Source organism: Coloeus monedula (assembly GCF_965178545.1).
Source record: "Coloeus monedula genome assembly, chromosome: 32".
NCBI classification, from domain to species: domain Eukaryota; kingdom Metazoa; phylum Chordata; class Aves; order Passeriformes; family Corvidae; genus Coloeus; species Coloeus monedula.
In genome coordinates, this window is record NC_138812.1 from 86034 (window position 1) to 112464 (window position 26431).

Sequence of the window (26431 nt, forward strand, 5' to 3'; positions counted from 1 at the left end):
ACCGATTACAAACATCCGTCCTTTAATCGTCGTCTCGAGGTATCAAAATTAACCGAGAAGGGGGGGGGGGAGGGGCGTGGGGCGGTGGGGGAGGGGCCGTGGTGGGGGGTGGGGTGGCGGGAGTGGCACGAAAAGGGGGCGGGGACCGAACTACGGAGGGCGGCGGGGGAGGGGCCACGACAGCACGAGCACGGCGGGGGGGGGGGTGTGGGGGGCGGGGCGGGGGGAGGGGCAGGGCGAGGGGAGGGGGAGGGGCTCAGGGCTCGTCCTCGCCGTTGGCGCTGTCCCGGTCGTCCTCCCCCTCCTCCGCCTCCTTCTCGTCCCCTTTCAGCGACTCCAGCTGGAAACGGGGGAGGGGCGCGGGGTCAGGGGGGGGGGGGGGAGGGGCGGGGCTGCCCATCCCCCCCACCCACCCACCCCCTCCACGGCACTGGGAGAGACTGGGAGAGGAGCTTGGGGGTACTGGGATGTACTGGTATATACTGGTGTGCCCCCGGGCTGGCACGGGGGGGCGTCACTGATCCCTCCGGGGGGTCCCCACCTGCTCGTCCCCCCTCTCCTCGGCCTCGTCGTCGTCCAGCAGGTCGCCCTCCTCAGCCGAGTCCTCGTTGCCGCCCTCGGCCTTGGCCCCGCCCGCCTCGTCCTTCTTGGAGCCGCTGCCGCCCTGCTCCTCCTCGGCCTTCTCGCTCTTGGCCTCTGCGGCGGAATTGGGGCAAAAGTCGGCGATTTCGGAGGGGAAACAGGAACGGAACTGCGGCAACGCGCGGGTGAGCAGCGCCCGACAAAGACAACGGGCGGAGTCTGCTCGGTGTCCCCGTGGAAAACAACCGCTTGCACCCCAAAAAAAAACCCAACGTTTCTTCCCTCAAATCTGCCCGAAAAATGCCCCGTCCCAAGCCCAGGGTCCTCACTCTGCTCCCGCTCCAGCCGCTCCAGGCTCTCCAGCAGCGCGTCCACCTTGGCCTTGATCTGCCCCAGCTCCTTCTTGATGCTCTGCAGGTCGTCCCCTTTCACTGGGAAAAGCACCCCAAAAATCGCCTCAGCATCCTGACAGCGTGGGGGCCGCCATATTGGATTGGGGGAGATGGGGGCCGCCATATTGGATTGGGGGAGATGGGGCCGCCATATTGGATTGGGGCCGCCATATTGGATTGGGGGAGTTGGGGGCCGCCATATTGGATTGGGGGAGATGGAGCTGCCATATTGGATTGGGGGAGATGGAGCTGCCATATTGGATTGGGGGAGATGGGGCCGCCATATTGGATTGGGGCCGCCATATTGGATTGGGGGAGTTGGGGGCCGCCATATTGGATTGGGGGAGTTGGGGGCCGCCATATTGGATTGGGGGAGATGGGGGCCGCCATATTGGATTGGGGGAGATGGGGCCGCCATATTGGATTGGGGCCGCCATATTGGATTGGGGGAGATGGGGCCGCCATATTGGATTGGGGGAGTTGGGGGCCGCCATATTGGATTGGGGGAGATGGGGGCCGCCATATTGGATTGGGGGAGATGGGGCCGCCATATTGGATTGGGGGAGATGGAGCTGCCATATTGGATTGGGGGAGATGGGGGCCGCCATATTGGATTGGGGGAGATGGGGCCGCCATATTGGATGGTGCATGCATACCCCCATATTGGATTGGGGCCGCCATATTGGATTGGGGCCGCCCTACTGGATGAGGGATGGCAACGGCCATATTGGCTGCTGGCTGCTGCCATGCCGGACAGGGCACGGCCAGCACCGTACTGGTTTTGTTCCCAAATCCCCGGCATTTCCGTACGTTTTCCGGACTTGGAGGAGGAGCCGCGCTGGCCGGATTTGCTGTTGAAGCTCTTCCCGCGCCGGGAGGTGTTGCCGGACACGCGCTGGCGCTTGGAGGGCACCACGGCCCGGGCGATGGGGGGAGGGGGCGGCACGCGGGCGGGGTAACTGTACATCCTGCAAGGGAATGGACTGGGATGGACTGGGATGGACTGGGAGCCACTGGGAGGGTGGCTGTGGGCACTGGTCTGTACTGGGAAAGGGTATGTGGTCACTGGTCTGTACTGGGATGGGGTTTGGGGGGCACTGGGAAGGGATTTGGGTGAACTGAGAGGGGGTTATGGGGCAGTGAGAAGCACTGGTCTCTACTGGGAAAGGGTTTGTGGTCACTGGTTGGTACTGGGATGGGCTTTGTAGTCACGGGTCTACTGGAAAAGGGTTTGTGGTCACTCGTCGGTACTGGGATGGGCTTTCGGGTCACTGGTCTGTACTGGGAAGGGGTTTGGGGTCACTGGTCTGTACTGGGAGGGGATTTCGGGTCACTGGTCTGTACTGGGAAGGGGTTTGGGATCACTGGTCTGTACTGGGAAGGGGTTTGGGGTCACTGGTCTGTACTGGGAAGGGGTTTGGGATCACTGGTCTGTACTGGGAAGGGGTTTGGGGTCACTGGTCTGTACTGGGAGGGGATTTTGGGTCACTGGTCTGTACTGGGAGGGGATTTTGGGTCACTGGTCTGTACTGGGAAGGGGTTTGGGATCACTGGTCTGTACTGGGAGGGGATTTTGGATCACTGGTCTGTACTGGGAAGGGGTTTGGGATCACTGGTCTGTACTGGGAAGGGGTTTGGGGTCACTGGTCTGTACTGGGAAGGGGTTTGGGGTCACTGGTCTGTACTGGTACCGGTCATAGTAATCCCGCTGGAAGTCGTAGTCGAGATCAAACGATGACCTGGGGGGGCATGAGGGCAGTGAGACCCCAAAACCCCCCCAAAAACCCCCTGGGATCCCCGAAACCCCCAGGGACACCCCAAAAAAAACCTCCCAGAATCCCCCACACAAAACCCAACCCCCTCAAAAAACTCCCCAAATCCCCCAAAACCTCCAGAGCCACCCCCAAATCCCTCCCAGCCCCCAAAATGCCCCAATTCCCTCCACCTCCCCAGAATATCCCTAATTGCCCCCAAAATTCCTCCCGGGACACCCCAACTCCCCAAAACTCCCCCCAGACCCCCAAAACTCCCCTGAATCCCCATCCCAGGACCCTCAAAATGCCCCAACTCCCCCCCATGAAATTCCTTCCCCAGGCTCCCCAAATCCCCCCCCCCAAACGCCCCAAACCCACCCCAGAGCCCCCCCGTGCCCGTGTCCCCCCAGGGTCCCCACCTGACGAGGGGGGACGGTGACGGGGGGGCGGGTACTGACCCGTACATCTCGGCCGCCGAGCGCTTCACCCCCGCCTTGCCCCGGTTCACCTTCGGCTCGGCCGCCAGGTTGATGTCTGCGGGTCACACGGGGCCGGTTGGGGCGGTTTTGTGGGGTTTGGGGAGGGGAGCACCCCAGTAGGGTGCAGGAATGGGGAGGAAGGGCCCGGAAATGGCTCAAAATGAGCCCAAAATGAGCAGGAATGACCCCAAGAATTACCATGAACTGATCCCAAAACTGACCCCCAAACAATAAAGAACGAGCCCAGAAATGACCCCCAAGCGACCAGAAACTGACCCTGAAATGACCATAAACGACCCCAAAATGACCAGAAATTACCATAAATAACCCCCAAAAAACTGACCCCCAAATGACCGTAAACTGACCCAAAATGACGAGAAACTACCATAAAAAACCTCCCAAAACCTGACCCCCAAATGACCATAAACTGACCCAAAATGACCAGAAATTACCATAAACAACCCCCCAAAACCTGACCCCTAAATGACCATAAACTGACCCAAAATGACCAGAAATTACCATAAACAACCTCCCAAAACCTGACCCCCAAATGACCATAAATTGACCCAAAATGACCAGAAATTACCATAAACAACCCCCCAAAACCTGACCCCCAAATGACCATAAACTGACCCAAAATGACCAGAAGTTACCATAAACAACCCCCCAAAACCTGACCCCTAAATGACCATAAACTGACCCAAAATGACCAGAAATTACCATAAACAACCCCCCAAAACCTGACCCCCAAATGACCATAAACTGACCCAAAATGACCAGAAATTACCATAAACAACCCCCCAAAACCTGACCCCTAAATGACCATAAACTGACCCGAAATGACCAGAAGTTACTGTAAATAACCCAAAACCTGACCCCCAAATGACTATAAACTGACCCGAAATGACCAGAAGTTACTGTAAATAACCCAAAACCTGACCCCCAAATGACCATAAACTGACCCCAAAATGACCAGAAACTGCCGTAAATAACCGCCAAAAAACTGACCCACAAATGACCATAAACTAACCCAAAATGACCAGAAATTACCATAAATAACCCCCAAAAACCTGACCCCCAAACGACCATAAACTGACCCCAAACCCGACCCCAGACTGACCCCAGGTGTGCCCAGGTGAGATCACCTGGGGCGGGGCTCCTCATGCCCCACCCTTCCCACTTGGAGTGCCCATAAACTACCCCAAAACGACCCAAAATGGCCTTAAATGACCCCAGATGACCAGGTGAGCTCACCTGGAAACTGTCCAGTGACCACAGACCCCCTCCTGGACTCCCCAACACCTCCCAGAACCACCGAAACCACCCAAAACGACCAAGAAAATCCACGGCTGACCACGAATGACTGCGGTCATCTCGCTGCACACCCGTCCGGCCATCACGGGCCCGCCTAGGTGAGCGGCTCCTGCTGCCCAGACCTCCCCGACTCCGGAACACCTTGAACCGCCCAAAGTGACCCCAAAACAACCACGACCGAGCAGCAATGACCATCAACGACCACGAATGACCATCAACGACCACAAATGACCAGAAACAACCATAAATAACCGTGAATGAGCACGAGCGGCCATGAATGACCAGGAACCGTCACGAATGACCGTGAACGAGCACGAACGGTCACGAATGACCGCAGACGACCAGGAATGGTCAGCACCGGCCAGCAGAACTCACCGAGCACCTGTCCGGCGATCATGCGGCCGTCCTCCCCGGCCACGGCGGCGCGGGCGTTGCGCTCGTTGACGTACTGGACGAAGGCGAAGCCCTTGTGGACGGAGCAGCCGACGATCTTGCCGTACTTGGCGAAGATGGCCTCCACGTCGCTCTTCTTGACCACCAGCGTGTTGAGGTTGCCGATGAAGACCCGCGAGTTGAGCGACCGCGGGTCCGTCTTGTTGGTCACGTTGCTGGCCATGGCGTGGCGTGAGGGGGTGGACGCGGGCCTGGGAGAAGGGAGGAGGGAGTGGTCAGTGGTCAAGGTGGGGTGGGAGGGGTTGGGGGGGGTGTGGGGGTGGTGGGGGAGGTGCTGGGAATGCCTGGAAGTGTCTTGGGAATGGCCAAAAGCTTCTGGGATCACCCAAAATGTTCTAGGGCCACCCAAAAACCAATCCAAAACCACCTGGAACCACCCCAAAAAACCACCCGGAACCGACCAAGGACCTTCCAGAAAGAAAAAGCCTCCTGGAACCACCCCAAAGCCTCCAAAAACCACCTGGAACCACCCAAAACCTTTCTGGAACCACCCCAGAAGGTTCCAGAGCCACCTGGAACCACCCCCCCCCACCCCCCCCAGTCCTTCTGGAACCTTCCCCCCCCCCCGAGCCCCCAATTAGCACCTAATTAGCATCAGCAAACCCTAATTACCAACCCCACCACCCCCAGCTGTCTTTATTAAAATATTTCATCTAGGGGTTCCTAATGAGTGCTGTTGATTAGCCGCACCCCTCATTAATTATGCTAATTCCCTAATCCTTATTAGCATCAGGTATTAACAAGCCAATAACCTCCAGCCTCCCAAAAACTGCTAATTACCCCTAGCTCTAGAAACAATTAGTAACGAGCAATAACTAATTATCCTGTCCATTAACTATGGTAATTACTACTTTGCATAAAACACAACTAAGGTGCTCAGCGTCTCTAACAAACAGTAATTAATTAAACCACTAATAATGCTACTTCTGCTGCCGTTTAAGCTCCACTAAAAAAATTAATTATGGTAATTAACACCATAAAATTAAACTATTAATTACACTGCCTTATTAATTGCTCTAATGAGTGCCAAGACCCTAATGAGAAGCCTTAACTCTACTACTGAGCCCCTCTTTAGGCAGCTCGGGCCTTAATTAGCATTAATTTGCATATTAATGAGATGCTCCACCTCTTACCGTGGGGGGAGGGGCTCCGGTGGGGGGGGAGGGGCGTCCGTGGGTCGGCGGCGGCGATGGGGGAGGGGCGGGGTTGGGGGAGGAGTGTGGCTAAAACGGGGCGGGGCTTTAGGGGGGAGGGGCAGGGCCAAACAGCCCCAAAAAAAAAAAAAAAGAAAAATAAAAAATTAAAAAAAAAAAAAATTTAGGAAAACAACAACAAAAAAAAAAAAATTAAAAAAAAAATAGAAAAATAATCAAAAACCCTCGAAACCCCTGAAAATCCGTACGGGGGGGAGGGGCGGGGGGAGGGGCTGGGCCCCACCCCCTTTTCTCTTTTTTCTGCTTTGGGGCCATTTTGGGGCCGTTTCGGGGCAGTTTTGGGGGTGGGGGGGACAGGCCGCGTGGGAAAACCCGGGTGGGGCGGGGGGAGGGGCGCTGGGGGAGGAGCTTCTGCAGGGTGGGGGGAGGGGCAAAACCCGCATTTCTGGGGGGGGAATAAAGGGGGGAAATGGGGGGAAAAAAAAACAAAAAAAAAGGCAGGAAAACGTTGGAACTTACGGTCGCCGCCGGCTCAAAAAAATCGCGCTGTGAACAAAAAAGAGACAAAAAAAAGGCAAATTGGGGGGGCGGGGGGGGGGCCAGCGGGGGGAGGGGCGGCCCCTCCCCCACCTCCCCCCCTGCACTCAGGCCCCTCCCCCACAGCAGCGCCCCTCCCACACCACGACGAGTTTCTCCCCCCTCTTTTCCCCCATTGGTTTAAAAACCTCCAAAATCGGGCAGATTCGGCCCAAAACGGCGCCGGGGAGGGGGTGGGGGGAGGGCGGGGCAGGGGGGAGGGGGGGTGGGGGAGGGGCCGGCTCCGGTTGCGCCTCCTGGGCCCTGTGGAAGGAGAGAAGGTTGAGCGACCCCTCCCCCCCCGGCCCCTCCTCCCCCCCAGCCCCTCCCCCAAGCCGAAATTTGGGGGTGACCCCCCCCCCACCCCGGGGCGGGGAAATAAGGGAGGGGTTGGGGGGTCAACAGGTGTTTTGGGGGGAAAAAACGCATTTTGGGATCTGGTGAAGTTGAGTGTTTCAAGGGCACCCAAATCTGGGGGGAAATGGGAGAATTAGGCCCCAAAATTTGGAGGAGTTGTGACAAAACTTGAGTTTAGCCCTTCAAAATTCTGCTTTGTCCTGCAAAAATCAACGTTTTTGGGATTAAAAGGGGAAATCTGGGGTGGTTTGTGCTTGAATTAAAATGGGAAGGGTCGAGAATCATGGGAATTTGGAAATCTGGCGGCTGGCCACTAAAATCGGGATGAAATCCCACTTAACCACTAAAAATGGCCTTTTTGGGGTAAAAAAGGAGGAATTTGGAGCGGTTTTGCCTCATAATTAAATGGGAACTCCCGGAATTGAGAGAACACAGACATTTGGGATTTAGCCCCAGAAAGCAGGAGCGGGGAACAAAATAAACCCGATTTTAGACTTCTAAAACTGGAGGGAAAAAAAGGACAAAATCCAACAAGTTTAGACTGGAAGTTTAACAGGAGAAGTCGGAACTCCCAAAATCTGCTGGAAAAGGGAAATTTGGGAATTCGGCTGCAAATCTGGGATGGGAAAAATCCCCCGGAGTGGATAATTAGTCCCGAATAAGTTTAATTAAAGCCTTAAAGGTGTTCAACACCTCCACCAGTGTGGACAGGCCACGCCCCCACTTGAACTGGCCACGCCCCCGCTGTAGCCCCGCCCCCACGCGGTTAAACCCCGCCCCCCAGGGGTTTATTTAGCACTAAGTACGGTAATTCGCCTCTTAATTATTAACCATGACCCCAGGGGGGTAATTATCTATATAAAGGGCTTAATTAAGCCCCCAACGTAGTTATTTAGGCCAAGCCACGCCCCCAAGGGGTAATTAATTAGCCCTGGGATTAAACAGGGATAAGCCACGCCCCCAAGCGGGGTCAACCCCACCCCCAAAGGGGGTTAATCAAATCCGGAGCGACTTAATTAACCCGCGAATGAGTTAAACACGCCCCCCAACAAAACCACGCCCCCGATCAAAGCCACGCCTCCCGCAAGGCTAACACCGCCCCCGGGGGGGGTTAATTACGTCCTTGAACGGGTTAATTAAGACCCTCCGCCGGGGTTAATTACTGCCCCGGAGAATTAATTACCTTTAAAGGAATTTAACCCCGCCCCTAAGATCTTTAATCCCGCCCCTCCCCTCACAGCCCTGAGGGGGCGGCCCCCCCCCCCCCCCCTTTCCCGCCTCGCTCCCTCACGCGCCGCCGCCATCTCCGCCCCCCCCTCCCCCACATCACCACAACCCCGCTCCGTAAAGTCTCCTCCTTCGAGACCCCCGGAAGCGCGCCGGGACCGTCCCAGAGCCTCCCCCGCTGCCCCCTCACCGCTCCGGGCACCGCTGCGCTCCCGCCGCCGCCGCCGCCGCTTCCTCCGGGGGCTGAGCACAAAATGGCGCCCGCGCCGCCCTCAGCGCCGCGAGCAGCGCCAGGCCCACCCCCGGCGCCCGTCCGTGCGCTTTGATTGGTCTAATCGGACGTCAATCAATCTCTCGACCAATGGAAGTGCGGAGGGCGCTGCTGCGCGGGAGGGGGAGGAGCGGCAGCCAGTGGCTCAAGGCTCGTGTCAATCACGCCGGAAGCGTCGTTGATTGGCTGAAGCAACTGCCAGTTCTACGACTCCACCAACCACAAGCGAGAGGCTCACGGAGCGCCCGCCTCCGAGGCGCGCGGCGCTTGGCGCGCATGCGCCGCAGGCCGCTATTGGCCTAAAGAAGAAGGCGGGGCTAGCAGCACGGCGCGGGCGCTCATTGGACGAAAGGCGCCGGCAGCACATGATGATTGGTCGGGAGCGCTGTCAGTCACGGGGAGAGGGCGGGGCGGGGCCGCGTCCCAGTTCGCGCTGGTTTGGGGCCTTTTTGAACTGGTCTGGGCCCATTGGAACCAGTCCGGCCCAGTCCGAACCGGTTTCGACTGGCTCTTACTGGTTTCTCCTCTTCAAACTGGTTTATTCCCCCCCTCATACTGGTTTCACCCCGCCCCCAAACCAGTTTCACCCCATTTTAAACCGGCTTCTCCCCGTTTTTCCCGTTTTCCCCTCATTTTTCCCGTATCCCACCCGTTTTTCCTGATTCCCCCCCCCCCCCCCCCCCCCCAATCCTGGGGTGCAGAAATTCCCGTTTTAGTTAGAAAACCTTAAAAAAACGAGATTTTTATTGAACTTTTGGAAAAGAGCTGCGAGGGGAGGGGGAGGGGAGGCCCCAAACCCGAGGGGGGGACCCCAAAAAAAGGGGGGGCGGGGGGGGAGAGGAACCCCAAAAAGAGGGAGAATCCCCCCAAAAACCGGGGGACCCCCCCCATAAATACAGAAATTTAAAAAAAAAAAGGAATTTTGGGGGGGAAAAGGGGGAAATTTGGGGTCCTGGGGGGGGGTTTTGGGGTCCCCGAGACCCTTCCTGGGCTTCTCCCACCCCGAATTTTGAGAGAAATGTGGAAATTCGAGCCAAAAACCTCAAAAATCTGCAGAAAGAACCTCGGAATTCTGGGAGAACCCCCAAAAATCCGCAGGAAAACCCCAAATCCCGGGAAAAAAAAAAAACAAAAAAAACAAAAACACCCCAAAATCCGAGGGGAGATCCCAAATCTCGGAGAGGAACCCCAAAATCCCGGGAAAAGCCCTCGAAAAATCCGCGGGAAAACGCCACCGAATCGGCCAAAATCCTGCGGGAACCCCGGGCTTTCACCCGAAATCCCAAAATTTTGCCACAAAACTTTGGAAAACTCAGCGGGAACGTTCCCCCCCCCCCCCCAAAATCCACGGGAATCACCCCAAAATTCCAAAGAAACAACTTCCGGGGGGGGGAGGGAAAAAAAACCAAAAAAACCACCAAAAAATCAGGAAAACCCCTCCCCCCCCCCGAATTCCCACCGGAAACCGCCCGGAAATTCGGGAAAATTCCGGAAATTCGGGGAAAACTGAGGGGAAAACCCCAAAATTCCCGAGCTGGGGGGGTGGGGGGGGGATGGGAACGCCGCCCCTCCCCCACGGCGGCGGGGATGCGAGAACGGCGGCGGAACTCCCAGAATTCGGGGGTTTTTCGCCCAAAAAATGGTTTTTTTGGGTGGGGTGGGGGTGGGGGTGGGGGAAAGGGTGGGAATTTGGGGTGGGGGAGGGGCGGCCACGCCCTACTTCCTCTTTTTTTTGGGGGGGTTGTGGCGGCCCCGCCCGGGGGGACCCTTCCTCTTGCGGCCGCGCCCGCGCTCCTCCTCCTCCTCGTACTGGCTCTCGCGGTCGGCTGGGGGAAAAAAGGGCGGTTTTGGGAAAATTCGGGGATTTCGGGGGATTTCGGGGAGTTTTGGGGGGGTTTTGGGGGCTGAACCTTTGCGGGCTTCCTCCTCCAGCTCGTCCCAGTCCTTCCCGCTCTCCTCCTCGCTGCCCAGGGAGTCCTTGGAGTATTCTGGGGTTGGGGGGAAAAACGGGAGAAACGGGAAAAACGGGAAGTTGGAAAAGGAATTGAAAGATTGAAGGGGAGAAGGGGAGGAAATGAATTTGGGGGTGGGGGTGGGGGTGGAGTTTAGGGGGGGAAATGAAAGGGGTTTGGGAGGAAAATGAAGGTTTGGAAGGAAAAATTCCCCCCAAAAAAAGGGTGAAGGTTTGGAGGGGAAAAGTTTAAAGGGAAGGGGGAAAAATAGGAGAAAAAAGGAAAAAAATTTGGGGGGGAAAGTTCAGAATTTAGAAAAAAAAAATTAAGTAAGATGGGAAAAATTCCCCCAAAAAAGGGTCAAGGTTTGGAGGGGAAAAGTTTAAAGGGAGGGGGGAAAATAGGAGAAAAAAGGAAAAAATTTGGGGGGGAAAGTTCAGAATTTAGAAAAAAAAAATTAAGTAAGATGGGAAAAATTCCCAAAAAAAGGTTCAAGGTTTGGAGGGGAAAAGTTTAAAGGGAAGGGGGAAAAATAGGAGAAAAAAGGAAAAAAATTTGGGGGGGAAAAATGCAGAATTCAGAAAAAAAAAAATAAAGTAAGATGGGAAAAATTCCCAAAAAAAGGGTCAAGGTTTGGAGGGGAAAAGTTTAAAGGGAAGGGGAAAAATAGGAGAAAAAAGGAAAAAATTTGGGGGGGAAAGTTCAGAATTTAGAAAAAAAAAATAAAGTAAGATGGGAAAAATTCCCAAAAAAAGGGTCAAGGTTTGGAGGGGAAAAGTTTAAAGGGAGGGGGAAAAAAATCGGAGAAAAAAGGAAAAAAATTGGGGGAAAAAGTTCAGAATTCAGAAAAAAAAATAAAGTAAGATGGGAAAAATTCCCCCAAAAAAGGTCAAGGTTTGGAGGGGAAAAGTTTAAAGGGAGGGGGAAAAAAATTGGAGAAAAAAGGAAAAAATTTGGGGGGAAAAAATGCAGAATGAAAAAAAAAAAAATAAAGTAAGATGGGAAAAATTCCCAAAAAAAGGGTCAAGGTTTGGAGGGGAAAAGTTTAAAGGGAGGGGGGAAAAAATAGGAGAAAAAAGGAAAAAATTTGGGGGGGAAAGTTCAGAATTTAGAAAAAAAAAATTAAGTAAGATGGGAAAAATTCCCCCAAAAAAGGTCAAGGTTTGGAGGGGAAAAGTTTAAAGGGAGGGGGAAAAATAGGAGAAAAAAGGAAAAAATTTGGGGGGGAAAAATGCAGAATTCAGAAAAAAAAAATAAAGTAAGATGGGAAAAATTCCCCCAAAAAAGGGTCAAGGTTTGGAGGGGAAAAGTTTAAAGGGAGGGGGGAAAAAATAGGAGAAAAAAGGAAAAAAATTTGGGGGGGAAAAATGCAGAATGAAAAAAAAAAAAATAAAGTAAGATGGGAAAAATTTCCAAAAAAAGGTTCAAGGTTTGGAGGGGAAAAGTTTAAAGGGAAGGGGAAAAATAGGAGAAAAAAGGAAAAAATTTGGGGGGGAAAGTTCAGAATTTAGAAAAAAAAAATAAAGTAAGATGGGAAAAATTCCCCAAAAAAAGTTCAAGGTTTGGAGGGGAAAAGTTTAAAGGGAGGGGGGAAAAATAGGAGAAAAAAGGAAAAAAATTTGGGGGGGAAAGTTCAGAATTTAGAAAATAAAATTAAGTAAGATGGGAAAAATTCCCAAAAAAAGGGTCAAGGTTTGGAGGGGAAAAGTTTAAAGGGAGGGGGGAAAAATCGGAGAAAAAAGGAAAAAATTTGGGGGGGAAAAATGCAGAATTCAGAAAAAAAAAAAATAAAGTAAGATGGGAAAAATTTCCAAAAAAAGGTTCAAGGTTTGGAGGGGAAAAGTTTAAAGGGAGGGGGAAAAATAGGAGAAAAAAGGAAAAAATTTGGGGGAAAAAGTTCAGAATTCAGAAAAAAAAAAGTAAGATGGGAAAAATTCCCCAAAAAAGGGTCAAGGTTTGGAGGGGAAAAGTTTAAAGGGAGGGGGGAAAAATCGGAGAAAAAAGGAAAAAATTTGGGGGGGAAAAATGCAGAATTCAGAAAAAAAAAAAATAAAGTAAGATGGGAAAAATTTCCAAAAAAAGGTTCAAGGTTTGGAGGGGAAAAGTTTAAAGGGAGGGGGAAAAATAGGAGAAAAAAGGAAAAAATTTGGGGGGGAAAGTTCAGAATTTAGAAAAAAAAAATTAAGTAAGATGGGAAAAATTCCCAAAAAAAGGGTCAAGGTTTGGAGGGGAAAAGTTTAAAGGGAGGGGGGAAAAATAGGAGAAAAAAGGAAAAAATTTGGGGGGAAAAAATGCAGAATTCAGAAAAAAAAAAAAATAAAGTAAGATGGGAAAAATTCCCCCAAAAAAGGGTCAAGGTTTGGAGGGGAAAAGTTTAAAGGGAGGGGGGAAAAATAGGAGAAAAAAGGAAAAAAATTTGGGGGGGAAAAATGCAGAATTCAGAAAAAAAAAAATAAAAGTAAGATGGGAAAAATTTCCAAAAAAGGGTCAAGGTTTGGAGGGGAAAAGTTTAAAGGGAAGGGGAAAAAATTGGAGAAAAAAGGAAAAAATTTGGGGGGAAAAAATGCAGAATGAAAAAAAAAAAAATAAAAGTAAGATGGGAAAAATTCCCCCAAAAAAGGGTCAAGGTTTGGAGGGGAAAAGTTTAAAGGGAGGGGGAAAAATAGGAAAAAAAAGGAAAAAATTTGGGGGGGAAAAATGCAGAATTTAGAAAAAAAAAATAAAGTAAGATGGGAAAAATTCCCCCAAAAAAGGGTCAAGGTTTGGAGGGGAAAAGTTTAAAGGGAGGGGGGAAAAATAGGAGAAAAAAGGAAAAAAATTTGGGGGGGAAAGTTCAGAATTTAGAAAAAAAAAATTAAGTAAGATGGGAAAAATTCCCAAAAAAAGGGTCAAGGTTTGGAGGTGAAAAGTTTAAAGGGAGGGGGGAAAAATAGGAGAAAAAAGGAAAAAATTTGGGGGGGAAAAATGCAGAATTCAGAAAAAAAAAAAAAGATGAGAAAAATTCCAAAATTCAGGGAAACCCTGAAATTTGGAAGGAAAACTTGAGAATTGTGAGGGAAAAAGAGAAATTCAGGGAAAAAAACCAAAATTCAAAGATGGAAACAAAACTTCAGGGAAAAGCCCCAAAACTGGAAGGAAAAAACCCAATTTCCACCCAAAAATCCCAAAATTTGAAGAAAAAAACCTCAAAATTCCACCCAACCCCCCCCAAATTTTTAGGAAATTCCCGAAATTGAACAGGAAATTCCCAAATCTTCGACAAACCCCCAAATCCTGCTGGAAAATCTCCCAAAAATTGCCTGAAAACCACGAAATTTTTCGAGAGAACGCTGGAAACGGCGCAAAATCTGAATTTTTAACCGAAAACCGATGGTTTTGGGGGGAAAACGCCCGAAAACCACGGCGGGAATTTCGGGAATTGCCAAAATATTTGGGAAAAGCCCCAAATCTTTTTAAGAAGTAGCGATTTCCGGTGAAATAGTGGGGGAAAAAAAGGGAAGAATTCAGGGTAAAATGCAGGAATTTGGGGGGGAAAGTGGGGATTGGGGGGGTGTGGCCAGGTGCCCCCAGGTGTGCCCAGGTACCCCCAGGTATGCCCAGCTGTGCCCAGGTGTGCCCCAGGTGTGCCCCAGATGTGTCCCAGGTGCCCTCAGGTGCCCCCAGGTGTCCCCAGGTGTGTCCCAGGTGCCCCCCAGGTGTCCCCAGGTGTGTCCCAGCTGTGTCCCAGGTGCCCCCAGGTGTGCCCAGGTGTGTCCCAGGTGTGCCCAGGTGTGCCCCAGGTGTGCCCAGGTGTGTCCCAGGTGTGCCCAGGTGCCCTCAGGTGTCCCCAGCTGTGCCCAGGTGTGTCCAGGTGCCCCCAGGTGTGCCCAGCTGTGTCCCAGGTGCCCTCAGGTACCCCCAGCTGTGCCCCAGCTGTGCCCAGGTGTGCCCAGGTGTGTCACAGGTGCCCTCAGGTGTGCCCAGGTGTGCCCAGCTGTGCCCAGGTGTGCCCAGGTGTGTCCCAGCTGTGTCCCAGGTGCCCTCAGGTACCCCCAGCTGTGTCCCAGGTGTGCCCAGGTGTGCCCCCAGCTGTGCCCAGGTGTGCCCCAGGTGTGCCCAGATGTGCCCCAGGTGTCCCCAGGTGTCCCCAGGTGTGCCCCAGGTGTGTCCCAGGTGCCCCCGGGTTTGTCCCAGGTGTGCCCCAGGTATGCCCAGGTGTGTCCCAGGTGTGCCCAGGTGTGTCCCAGGTGCCCCCAGCTGTGCCCAGGTGTGCCCAGGTGCCCTCAGGTGCCCCCAGGTGTGCCCCAGGTGCCCCCAGCTGTGCCCAGATGTGTCCCAGGTGCCCTCAGGTGCCCCAGGTGTGCCCAGGTGTGTCCCAGGTGCCCCCAGCTGTGCCCAGATGTGTCCCAGGTGCCCTCAGGTGCCCCCAGGTGTGCCCACCTGACTCCTCGGCCTCAGAGGAATAGTCCTCATCGCTGTCCTCCTCCTCCTCCTCATCCTCCTCCGAGGGGTTGAAGGTCTCGTCCTCCAGCTCCGACTCCGACTCGCCCGGCTCCGCCTCCGAGCCCTGGGGGGGCAGGTGAGATAAGGGGGGGACAGGTGAGATAAGGGGGGGGCAGGTGAGATAAGGGGGGGACAGGTGAGATAAGGGGGGGGCAGGTGAGATAAGGGGGGGCAGGTGAGATAAGGGGGCACAGGTGAGATAAGGGGGGACAGGTGACTGCTTGCGTCCCCAAGTGCCCCCCAGATGCCCCCCAGGTCTCCCAGGTGTTCTTGGTGCCCCCCAGGTGCCCCCCAGGTGTGCCCAGGTGTGCCCAGGTGTGCCCAGGTGTGCCCAGGTGGGATCCCAGGTGTGCCCACCTCGCCCTCGGGCTCCAGGAAGCTCCACCCGCCCTGCTCGAAGAAGCCCTCGGGGTCGTCCACGATGGTTTTCATGATCTTGGTCCAGTTCAGCGACTGCACCCCCTCGGTGTACTTGAGGTCACAGGAGCTGGGCAGGTGAGGGACAGGTGAGGGCACAGGTGAGGGCACAGGTGGGGGCACAGGTGAGGGACAGGTGAGGGCACAGGTGGGCACAGGTGAGGGACAGGTGAGGGCACAGGTGGGCACAGGTGAGGGCACAGGTGGGGACAGGTGGGCACAGGTGGGGACAGGTGAGGGCACAGGTGAGGGCATAGGTGGGCACAGGTGAGGGCACAGGTGGGCACAGGTGAGGGCACAGGTGAGGGCACAGGTGAGGGCACAGGTGGGCACAGGTGAGGGCACAGGTGAGGGCACAGGTGAGGGCACAGGTGGGCACAGGTGAGGGACAGGTGAGGGCACAGGTGGGGACAGGTGAGGGCACAGGTGGGGGCACAGGTGAGGGCACAGGAGGGCACAGGTGAGGGCACAGGTGGGGACAGGTGAGGGCACAGGTGGGCACAGGTGGGGGCACAGGTGGGGGCACAGGTGAGGGCACAGGTGAGGGCACAGGTGAGGGCACAGGTGAGCACAGGTGAGGGCACAGGTGAGGGCACAGGTGAGGGCACAGGTGAGCACAGGTGAGGGCACAGGTGGGGGCACAGGTGAGGGCACAGGTGAGGGCACAGGTGGGCACAGGTGAGGGACAGGTGAGGGCACAGGTGGGCACAGGTGAGGGACAGGTGAGGGCACAGGTGAGGGCACAGGTGAGGGCACAGGTGAGGGCACAGGTGGGCACAGGTGAGGGCACAGGTGAGGGCACAGGTGGGCACAGGTGAGGGACAGGTGAGGGCACAGGTGAGCACAGGTGAGGGCACAGGTGAGGGCACAGGTGGGCACAGGTGGGCACAGGTGAGGGCACAGGTGGGGACAGGTGAGGGCACAGGTGAGGGCACAGGTGAGGGCACAGGTGAGGCAAAAGAACACCAAAAAAAAATCAAAACCGGCCGGAAAACGCCAAAAAAAAAAAAAAAAGCATCAAAAACCTTAAAAAATCCCTGAGAACCCCGAGAAATCTGAAAAGGAATTTCCAACAAATTCCTAAAAGAAAAAAATCTAAAAATATTTTTTGAAAATTCCAAAAAAAAGGAAAAAAAAAAAAACCCCACACAAAAAGTATTTTGAAATTCCAAAAAAATATTTTAAAAATTCCCCCCCAAAACGTTAAAAAGAATTGTTAAAAAAAACCACCAAAAATCTAAACCAAAATATTTAAAGAACTAAAAAACGAATCAAAAAAATCTTAAGAAAGAAGTTTGACAAAAATCCTGGGAAATGTGAAAAAATTTCAAAGAAAATCCCACAAAAATCTCAAAAACTTCAATAAAAATCTAAAAAGAAAAAAACCCCAACAAATATGAAAGAAATCCCAAAAATTCCTAAAAAAACCCAGAAATTCCTAAAAAAAATCCCAAAAACTTTTAAACCTCAAGAGATCTTTCAAGAACTCCTAAGGAATCAAAAAAGTTTAAAAAAATTTAAAAAAACCCCCAGAAATCTAAAACAACCCCTAAAAAAATATCCAAAAAATCCCCAAAAATCCCCAAAAAATCCCCAAAAATCCCCAAAAAATCCCAAAAAATCCCTCAAAATCCAAAAAAAAATTCCAAAAAATCCCAAAAAAATCCCCCAAAATCCCAAAAAATCCAAAAAAAATCCCAAAAAATCACCAAAAATCCCCAAAGAATCCCCAAAAAATCCCCAAAAATCCCCCAAAAAGCCCAAAAATCCCCCAAAAATCCCAAAAAAATCCCCAAAAAATCCCCAAAAATCTCCAAAAAACCCCAAAAAATCCCCAAAATCCCAAAAAAAACCCAAAATCCAAAAAAATCCCCAAAAATCCCCCAAAAAGGCCAAAAAATCCCCCAGAAATCCCAAAAAATCCCCAAAAAATCCCCAAAAATCTCCAAAAAATCCCCAAAAAATCCAAAAAAAATCCCAAAAAATCCCAAAAGAATCCCCCAAAAAGGCCAAAAAATCCCCCAGAAATCCCAAAAAATCCCAAAAAATCTCCAAAAATCCCCAAAAATCTCCGAAAAATCCCCCAAAAATCCTGAAAAATCTTCAAAAAACCCCCAAAAATCCCCAAAAATACCCTAAAATCCCCAAAAAAATCCCCAAAAAATCCCAAAAAATCCCCAAAAAAATCCCAAAAAATCCCCAAAAAATCCCCAAAAATCTCCAAAAAATTCCCCAAAAATCCCAAAAAATCTCCAAAAAAATCCCAAAAAAACCCCAAAAAATCCCCAAAAAATCCTGAAAAATCTCCAAAAACCCCCCAAAAATCCCCCAAAAATCCCCAAAAAATCCCAAAAAATCCCAAAAAAATCCCCCAAAAATCCTGAAAAATTTCCAAAAAAATCCCAAAAAACCCCCAAAATCCCCAAAAAATTCCAAAAAAATCCCAAAAAAATCCCCAAAAATCTCCAAAAAACCCCCAAAAAAATCCCAAAAATCCCCAAAAAATCCCCAAAAATCCCCAAAAAAATCCCCAAAAAATCCCCAAAAATCCCCAAAAATCTCCCAAAAATCCCAAAAATCCCCAAAAATCCTGAAAAATCTCCAAAAAATCCCAAAAATCCCCAAAAAATCCCCAAAAATCCCCAAAAATCCCCAAAAAATCCCCAAAAATCCCAAAAAAATCCCAAAAATCCCCCAAAAAACCCCAAAAATCCCCCAAAAAATCCCCAAAAAATCCCCAAAAAATCCCCAAAAAATCCCCAAAACTCCCCCAGAAAGCCCCAAACCCCCTCAAGTGCCCGCAAAGCCCCGACCGCGCTCACTTGAGCCACTCCTTGATGGGGTCGAGCGAGGCCACGGGGATGGCGTTGATCATGGTCACCTTGCGCGCGTAGTCCTTGTAGACGATGACCAGGTCGAAGTTCTTCAGGTGGAACTGCACGCGCTCGAAGTGGATCAGCTCCACCTCGTCCAGAGTGACCACGAACGGGGGCTGCGGACACGCCTGGGCTCACCTGGGGCCACCTGGGGCCACCTGGGGCTACCTGGGGCCACCTGGGGTCAGCTGGGGTCAGCTGGGGCTACCTGGACACACCTGGGGCCACCTGGGGCTACCTGGACACACCTGGGGTCAGCTGGGGCTACCTGGACACACCTGGACACACCTGGGGCCACCTGGGGGCACCTGGGCTCACCTGGACACACCTGGGCTCACCTGGGCTCACCTGGGGCCACCTGGGGTCAGCTGGGGGCACCTGGGCTCACCTGGGGTCAGCTGGGGCCACCTGGACACACCTGGACACACCTGGGGCCACCTGGGGCCACCTGGGGGCACCTGGGCTCACCTGGACACACCTGGGGCCACCTGGGGTCAGCTGGGGCCACCTGGGACCACCTGGGCTCACCTGGGGCCACCTGGGGGTACCTGGGGTCACCTGGGGCTACCTGGGGCTACCTGGGGCCACCTGGGACACACCTGGGCTCACCTGGGGCCACCTGGGGTCACCTGGGCTCACCTGGGGCTACCTGGGGTCACCTGGACACACCTGGGGCCACCTGGGGCCACCTGGGGCCACCTGGGGTCAGCTGGGGCCACCTGGGGTCACCTGGGGGCACCTGGACACACCTGGGGTCCCACCTGGACACACCTGGGGCTACCTGGGACACACCTGGGGCTACCTGGGTCCCAGCTGGGCTCCCAGTGGTCACTCACCCACTCGGTGCAGTTGACCAGGGCGCTGCTGGTGGGCTGCAGGAGGCAGGTGCTGCGGTAGGGGGCGCCGTTGAACCTGGAATGACCCCCCCCCCCCAAAAAAATCAAAAATCAAAAAAAAAAAACCCCGGAATTCGCCCCAAAATCCCCGGGAATTCCCAGAGAGGGAACGGGGAAAGCGGCACGGAATTCCCGCCAGGAGAGCCCAGGGACGGGGAGAGGGAGCCCAGGAATGGGGAAAGGAGGCCAAAAATTGGGAAAACCGACCCGAAATTGCCCAGAAATGGCAGACAGGATCACGGGAATGGGGAAAGAAATCAGAGGAACGGGGAAAAGACCCCAAAAAAGAGGGGCATAAAGATCCCAAAAATCTGGAAACTGCCCCAAAAATTCCCCCCAAAACACCCCCAGGAGACACCAGGAATGAGGAAAAGATCCCCAAAGTGAGGAAAGACCCGAAAAAACTGAGAAAAAACCCCCCCCAAAAAGTGGGGGAAAAGACCCAAAAATGGGTGAGAAGATCCCAAAATTCCCAAGGAGCCCCCAACCCCCCAGGAAATGACCCCAAATCCCCCCGAATTCCCTTTTTTCCCCTCTTTTTTCCAGCCACGAACACCTTGAAACTCCTCCAAACCTGCCCCAAATTCCCATTTTTTCCCCAAATTCCCGTTTTTTGCCCCATTTTTCCCGTTTTTCTGCCCAGACTCACCCCAGCTCCCGGAAGGGCACCTCGAACTCCAGCTCCTCCTTGGTCAGGGCCTCGACCTTCTCGATGAAGTTCTTGAAGGCCGTCTTCAGCTTGTGCCGCATCTCCCGCTCCATCTGGGACCCCGAAATCCCAGGAAAACGCCCCAAAAAACCCCCGTGGGAACAGGGAATGGCCAAACCCCACGGGATTGAGCAAAAACCCCACGGAAACGGCCCCAAACCCGTGGAAACGGCCCCAAACCCGTGGAAACGGCCCAAAAAACGTCTCCCGCTCCATCTGGGACCCCAAATCCCAGGAAAACGACCCAAAACCCACGGAAACGACCCCAAAACCGTGGAAACGATCCCAAAAGGTCATTGGAAAACCACCGGAGAAATGCTGAAAAACTCAAAAAAAAAAAAAAAAAAAAAATCCAAGAAATATCTCAAAAAAAACCCCAAAACCGCTGGGATTGAACCAAAACCGCCGGGAAACGACCCAGAAACGTCCGGGAAGGTTCTGGAAGGGCCCGGAATTCCCGGAGTCGCCCCCAGGTTCGCACCTGCTCGGCGTAGAGGTCGTCGCGGTCGTGCATGTGCTGGTGCTTGCCCAAATCCGTGGTGATCTCGCCCACCTCAGTGTAGAACTGGACGTCCGTGTGCCGCTTCTTCCCGAACATGATGGCGTTCTGGGTGGAGAAAACGGGAATTCGGGAAAATTCCGGGAGGGAGGGGGCGAGCTCGGCGCAAAATCCGCAAGTTCCAGGGCGAGAACGCCCGGGATTCAGCACCGAGTTCGGGGTTCTGAGCCAAAATCGAGAGGTTTGAACTCAGAATTGCGGGTTTTGACCCAGAATCGCCCGGTTTGGACTCACAATTCCAGGTTTTGCGACGTTAGATGAAATTGGCGGGTTTTGACCCAAACCTGCCATGTTTCGAGCCAAAGCCAGAAAGTTTCGTCCCAAAGCCGCGAAGTTTTAACTTAAAACCACCAAGTTTCGCCCGAAACGGAGGGATTTCAACCCAAAACCATGGAATCCGTGGGTGTTAGACCCAAAACCATGGAGTTTACCCCAAAATCCCAGGATTTCAACCCAAAACTGCCGATTTTTGACCTCAAATCATTGGGTTTGACCCAGCCCAAGAACTGCCCTAAACCCCAGCAAGTTTCACCCCGAAACCGTGGGATTTTTCCCCAAAATCTTGGGGATTTCACCCAAAATTCCACGTTTTGCCCAAAATCTGCGTTTTTTCCCCCCAAAAAAAAAAAAACCGTTGCCAGGATTGGGCACACCTTGAGGTGGAAGTGCAGCACGATGATCATCTCGCCGTCGCAGGGCTGGAACACGGCGTGCTTGATGTTGTTGTACAGGATGTCCACCTTGTCCCCCCGCACCGACGTGAAACGGAACCCTGGGCGGCGAAAGGAAACCCCCAAAACCCATGAAAACCACCCCAAAACCCATGGGAAACCAACAACCCCCATGGAAACCCTCAAGAAGCTCCAAGAAACCTCCAAGAACCAAAAGAAAAAAACCTCTCGAGAAACCTTAAACCCGTGAAGAGACGCCAAGGAATCCTCAAGAAGCACCAGAAGAACTTCGAGGAGCTCCGAAAGAACCTCAAGAAACCCCGAAAAAACCTCAAGAGCACCCAAAAAAAATCTCCAAAAAAAACCTTGAGGAACTCCAAAGACACCTTGAGGAAACCCCAAAAAACCTCGTTAACGCCCCAAAAAACCCGGAGGAACCCCAAAAAACTCGGAGGAACCCCAAAACACCTTGTTAATGCCCCAAAAAACGTCGAGGAATCCCAAAAAACCCCGAGGAACCCCAAAAAACATTGAGGAACCCCAAAAAACCCTGAGGAACCCCAAAACACCTTGTTAATGCCCCAAAAAACGTCGAGGAACCCCAAAAAACCCCGAGGAACCCCAAAAAACATTGAGGAACCCCAAAACACGCTGAGGAACCCCAAAAAACCTTGTTAACGCCCCAAAAAACGTTGAGGAACCCCAAAAAACCCTGAGGAACCCCAAAAACCTTGAGGAACCCCAAAAAGCATTGAGGAACCCCAAAAAACCCCGAGGAACCCCAAAACACGCTGAGGAACCCCAAAAAACCTTGTTAACGCCCCAAAAAACGTTGAGGAACCCCAAAAAACCCTGAGGAACCCCAAAAACCTTGAGGAACCCCAAAAAGCATTGAGGAACCCCAAAAAACCCCGAGGAACCCCAAAAAACGTTGAGGAACCCCAAAAAACCCTGAGGAACCCCAAAACACCTTGTTAATGCCCCAAAAAACGTCGAGGAACCCCAAAAAACCCCGAGGAACCCCAAAAAACGTTGAGGAACTTCAAAAAACGTCGAGGAACCCCAAAAACCTTATTAACACCCCAAAAAACGTTGAGGAACCCCAAAAAACCCTGAGGAACCCCAAAAAACATTGAGGAACCCCAAAAAACCTTGAGGAACCCCAAAACACCTTGTTAATGCCCCAAAAAATGTCGAGGAACCCCAAAAAACCCCGAAAAACCCCAGAAAACCTTGAGGAACCTCAAAAAACCTTGAGGAAGCCCAAAAAACCTTGTTAACGCCCCAAAAAACGTCGAGGAACCCCAAAAAACCCTGAGGAAGCCCAAAAACCTCGAGGAACCCCAAAAAACCTTGTTAACACCCCAAAAAACATAGAGGAACCCCCAAAAACCCCGAGGAACCCCAAAAAACGTTGAGGAACCCCAAAAAACCCCGAGGAACCCCAAAAAACCTTGTTAACACCCCAAAAAACGTTGAGGAACCCCAAAAAACCCCGAAGAACCCCAAAAACCTTGAGGAACCCCAAAAAACCTTGAGGAACCCCAAAACACCTTGTTAATGCCCCAAAAAACGTTGAGGAACCCCAAAAAACCTTGAGGAACCCCAAAAACCTTATTAACACCCCAAAAAACGTTGAGGAACCCCAAAAAACCCTGAGGAACCCCAAAAAACATTGAGGAACCTCGAAAAACCCCGAGGAACCCCAAAAAACGTTGAGGAACCTCGAAAAACCCCGTGGAACCTCAAAAAACCTTGAGGAACCCCAAAAAACCCCGAGGAACCCCAAAAACCTTGAGGAACCCCAAAACACCTTGTTAATGCCCCAAAAAACCTTGTTAACACCCCAAAAAACCTTGAGGAACCCCAACAAACGTTAAGGAACCTCAAAAAACGTTGAGGAACCCCAAAAAACCCTCAAGAAACTCCAAAAAAACCTCCACCAAACCCCCTAAACCTTCACCCCCCCTCCCCAAAACTCCACCCCAAATGCCCCCAAAGCAGCCCAAAATGCCCCAAATTCCCGTCTTTTGGGTCACCGTTGACGTGGGCCTCGAGCGCGCCCTGCATGCGCTTCTGGGCGATGTTGGGCCGGATGTAGAGGTCCTTCAGCTTGGGGTTGCTGCGGTTGAGGTTGATGACCAGCGAGTCCTGCTTGACGATGCCCTGCGGACGCGGTGACCACTCGGTGAGTGACCGGTGACCACTCGGTGGCCACTCGGTGAGTGACCAGTGACCACTCGGTGGCCACTCGGTGGCCAACAATCGCTCAACAAGCAACGGTCGCTCAATGAGCGTTTAATGACCGACGATCACCCAATGGCCGCTCAACGATCGGTCAATGACCAGTGGCCATTCAATGGCTACTCGATGACCACTGAGTGACCCGTCAATGCCTATTCACTGGCCACTCAATGACCACCCAACACCCACTCAATGAGTCCTTTATGACCATTCAATGGCCACTCAGTGACCACTCTAAAGACCATCCAATGGCCGCTCAACACCCACTCAATGACCAGTGGCCATTCAATGGCTACTCGTTGACCACTGAGTGACCCCTCAATGCCTATTCACTGGCCACTCAATGACCACCCAACACCCACTCAATGAGTCCTTTATGACCATTGAACGGCCACTCAGTGACCACTCTAAAGACCATCCAATGGCCACTCAACAATCGGTCAATGACCAGTGGCCATTCAATGGCTACTCGCTGACCACTGAGTGACCCCTCAATGCCTATTCACTGGCCACTCAATGACCACCCAACACCCACTCAATGAGTCCTTTATGACCATTCAATGGCCACTCAATGACCACTCTAAAGACCATCCAATGACCACCCAACACCCACTCAATGAGTCCTTTATGACCATTCAACGGCCACTCAGTGACCACTCTAAAGACCATCCAATGGCCACCCAACGACCCCTCTACGACCATTCATTGACCACTCCACGCCCCCTATTGTCCACCCAAACACCATTAAATGACCACTCAATGACCACCCAACACCCACTCAATGAGTCCTTTATGACCATTCAATGGCCACTCAGTGACCACTCTAAAGACCATCCAATGACCACCCAACACCCACTCAATGAGTCCTTTTTGACCATTCAATGGCCACTCAGTGACCACTCTAAAGACCATCCAATGGCCACCCAACTCCCACCCAATGGCCACTCAACGATCATTTGGTGACCAGTGGCCATTCAATGGCTACTCGCTGACCACTGAGTGACCCCTCAATGCCTATTCACTGGCCACTCAATGACCACCCAACACCCACTCAATGAGTCCTTTATGACCATTGAACGGCCACTCAGTGACCACTCTAAAGACCATCCAATGGCCGCTCAACACCCACTCAATGACCAGTGGCCATTCAATGGCTACTCGTTGACCACTGAGTGACCCCTCAATGCCTATTCACTGGCCACTCAATGACCACCCAACACCCACTCAATGAGTCCTTTATGACCATTGAACGGCCACTCAGTGACCACTCTAAAGACCATCCAATGGCCACTCAACAATCGGTCAATGACCAGTGGCCATTCAATGGCTACTCGCTGACCACTGAGTGACCCCTCAATGCCTATTCACTGGCCACTCAATGACCACCCAACACCCACTCAATGAGTCCTTTATGACCATTCAATGGCCACTCAGTGACCGCTCTAAAGACCATCCAATGGCCACCTAACACCCACTCAATGAGTCCTTTATGACCATTGAACGGCCACTCAGTGACCACTCTAAAGACCATCCAATGACCACCCAACACCCACTCAATGAGTCCTTTATGACCATTCAATGGCCACTCAGTGACCGCTCTAAAGACCATCCAATGGCCACCCAACGACCTCTCTACGACCATTCATTGACCACTCCACGCCCCCCCATCGTCCACCCAAACACCATTAAATGACCACTCAATAACCACCCAACACCCACTCAATGAGTCCTTTATGACCATTCAATGGCCACTCAGTGACCACTCTAAAGACCATCCAATGGCCACCCAACTCCCACCCAATGGCTGCTCAACAATCGGTCAATGACCAGTGGCTATTCAATGGCTACTCGTTGACCACTGAGTGACCCCTCAATGCCTATTCACTGGCCACTCAATGGCCACCCAACACCCACTCAATGAGTCCTTTATGACCATTCAATGGCCACTCAGTGACCACTCTAAAGACCATCCAATGGCCACCCAACACCCACTCAATGAGTTCTTTATGACCATTCAATGGCCACTCAGTGACCACTCTAAAGACCATCCAATGGCCGCTCAACACCCACTCAATGACCAGTGGCTATTCAATGGCTACTCGTTGACCACTGAGTGACCCCTCAATGCCTATTCACTGGCCACTCAATGACCACCCAACACCCACTCAATGAGTCCTTTATGACCATTGAACGGCCACTCAGTGACCACTCTAAAGACCATCCAATGGCCGCTCAACAATCGGTCAATGACCAGTGGCCATTCAATGGCTACTCGCTGACCACTGAGTGACCCCTCAATGCCTATTCACTGGCCACTCAATGACCACCCAACACCCACTCAATGAGTCCTTTATGACCATTGAACGGCCACTCAGTGACCACTCTAAAGACCATCCAATGGCCGCTCAACAATCGGTCAATGACCAGTGGCCATTCAATGGCTACTCGATGACCACTGAGTGACCCCTCAATGCCTATTCACTGGCCACTCAATGACCACCCAACACCCACTCAATGAGTCCTTTATGACCATTCAATGGCCACTCAGTGACCACTCTAAAGACCATCCAATGGCCACCCAACTCCCACCCAATGGCCACTCAACGATCGTTCAGTGACCAGTGGCCATTCAATGGCTACTCGTTGACCACTGAGTGACCCCTCAATGCCTATTCACTGGCCACTCAATGACCACCCAACACCCACTCAATGAGTCCTTTATGACCATTCAATGGCCACTCAGTGACCACTCTAAAGACCATCCAATGGCCACCCAACACCCACTCAATGAGTCCTTTATGACCATTGAACGGCCACTCAGTGACCACTCTAAAGACCATCCAATGGCCACCTAACACCCACTCAATGAGTCCTTTATGACCATTCAATGGCCACTCAGTGACCACTCTAAAGACCATCCAATGGCCACCTAACACCCACTCAATGAGTCCTTTATGACCATTCAATGGCCACTCAGTGACCACTCTAAAGACCATCCAATGGCCGCTCAACAATCGGTCAATGACCAGTGGCCATTCAATGGCTACTCGTTGACCACTGAGTGAC

General features: G+C 52.3%; 2 protein-coding genes across 5 annotated transcripts in view; both read right to left on the reverse strand.

Moving 5' to 3' along the window:
* Positions 1 to 5: 5 nt before the first annotated feature.
* On the reverse strand, positions 6 to 8533 carry HNRNPC (heterogeneous nuclear ribonucleoprotein C). 4 transcript variants are annotated; one of them, XM_082299520.1, is made up of 10 exons: positions 8479 to 8533; positions 6648 to 6674; positions 6108 to 6213; positions 4897 to 5165; positions 3187 to 3262; positions 2666 to 2713; positions 1785 to 1942; positions 912 to 1013; positions 542 to 696; positions 6 to 340 (listed from the first exon to the last, which is right to left on the reverse strand). In XM_082299520.1, exons 4-10 carry the CDS (start codon positions 5135 to 5137, stop codon positions 257 to 259), a joined length of 864 nt encoding a protein of 287 aa, XP_082155646.1. In that variant the 5' UTR covers positions 5138 to 5165; positions 6108 to 6213; positions 6648 to 6674; positions 8479 to 8533; the 3' UTR covers positions 6 to 256. The 4 variants fall into 4 exon arrangements, with proteins under 4 accessions (XP_082155646.1, XP_082155643.1, XP_082155644.1 ...); XM_082299517.1 differs by having other exon boundaries at positions 3148 to 3262; XM_082299518.1 differs by lacking the exon at positions 6108 to 6213 and having other exon boundaries at positions 3148 to 3262; positions 8479 to 8526.
* Positions 8534 to 10221: 1688 nt separating this feature from the next.
* Positions 10222 to 26431, reverse strand: part of SUPT16H (SPT16 homolog, facilitates chromatin remodeling subunit) — a 34537-nt gene continuing 18327 nt past the window's right edge. Inside the window, exons 17-26 of the mRNA XM_082299541.1 lie at positions 23161 to 23287; positions 21104 to 21222; positions 20373 to 20498; positions 19832 to 19944; positions 19123 to 19198; positions 18233 to 18402; positions 15351 to 15480; positions 14931 to 15057; positions 10470 to 10547; positions 10222 to 10385 (exon numbers count right to left, since the gene is read on the reverse strand). Of these exons, the coding sequence (XP_082155667.1) occupies positions 10276 to 10385; positions 10470 to 10547; positions 14931 to 15057; positions 15351 to 15480; positions 18233 to 18402; positions 19123 to 19198; positions 19832 to 19944; positions 20373 to 20498; positions 21104 to 21222; positions 23161 to 23287 (1176 nt within the window). The 3' untranslated portion in view covers positions 10222 to 10275. The remainder of the gene's footprint in view (positions 10386 to 10469; positions 10548 to 14930; positions 15058 to 15350; positions 15481 to 18232; positions 18403 to 19122; positions 19199 to 19831; positions 19945 to 20372; positions 20499 to 21103; positions 21223 to 23160; positions 23288 to 26431) is intronic.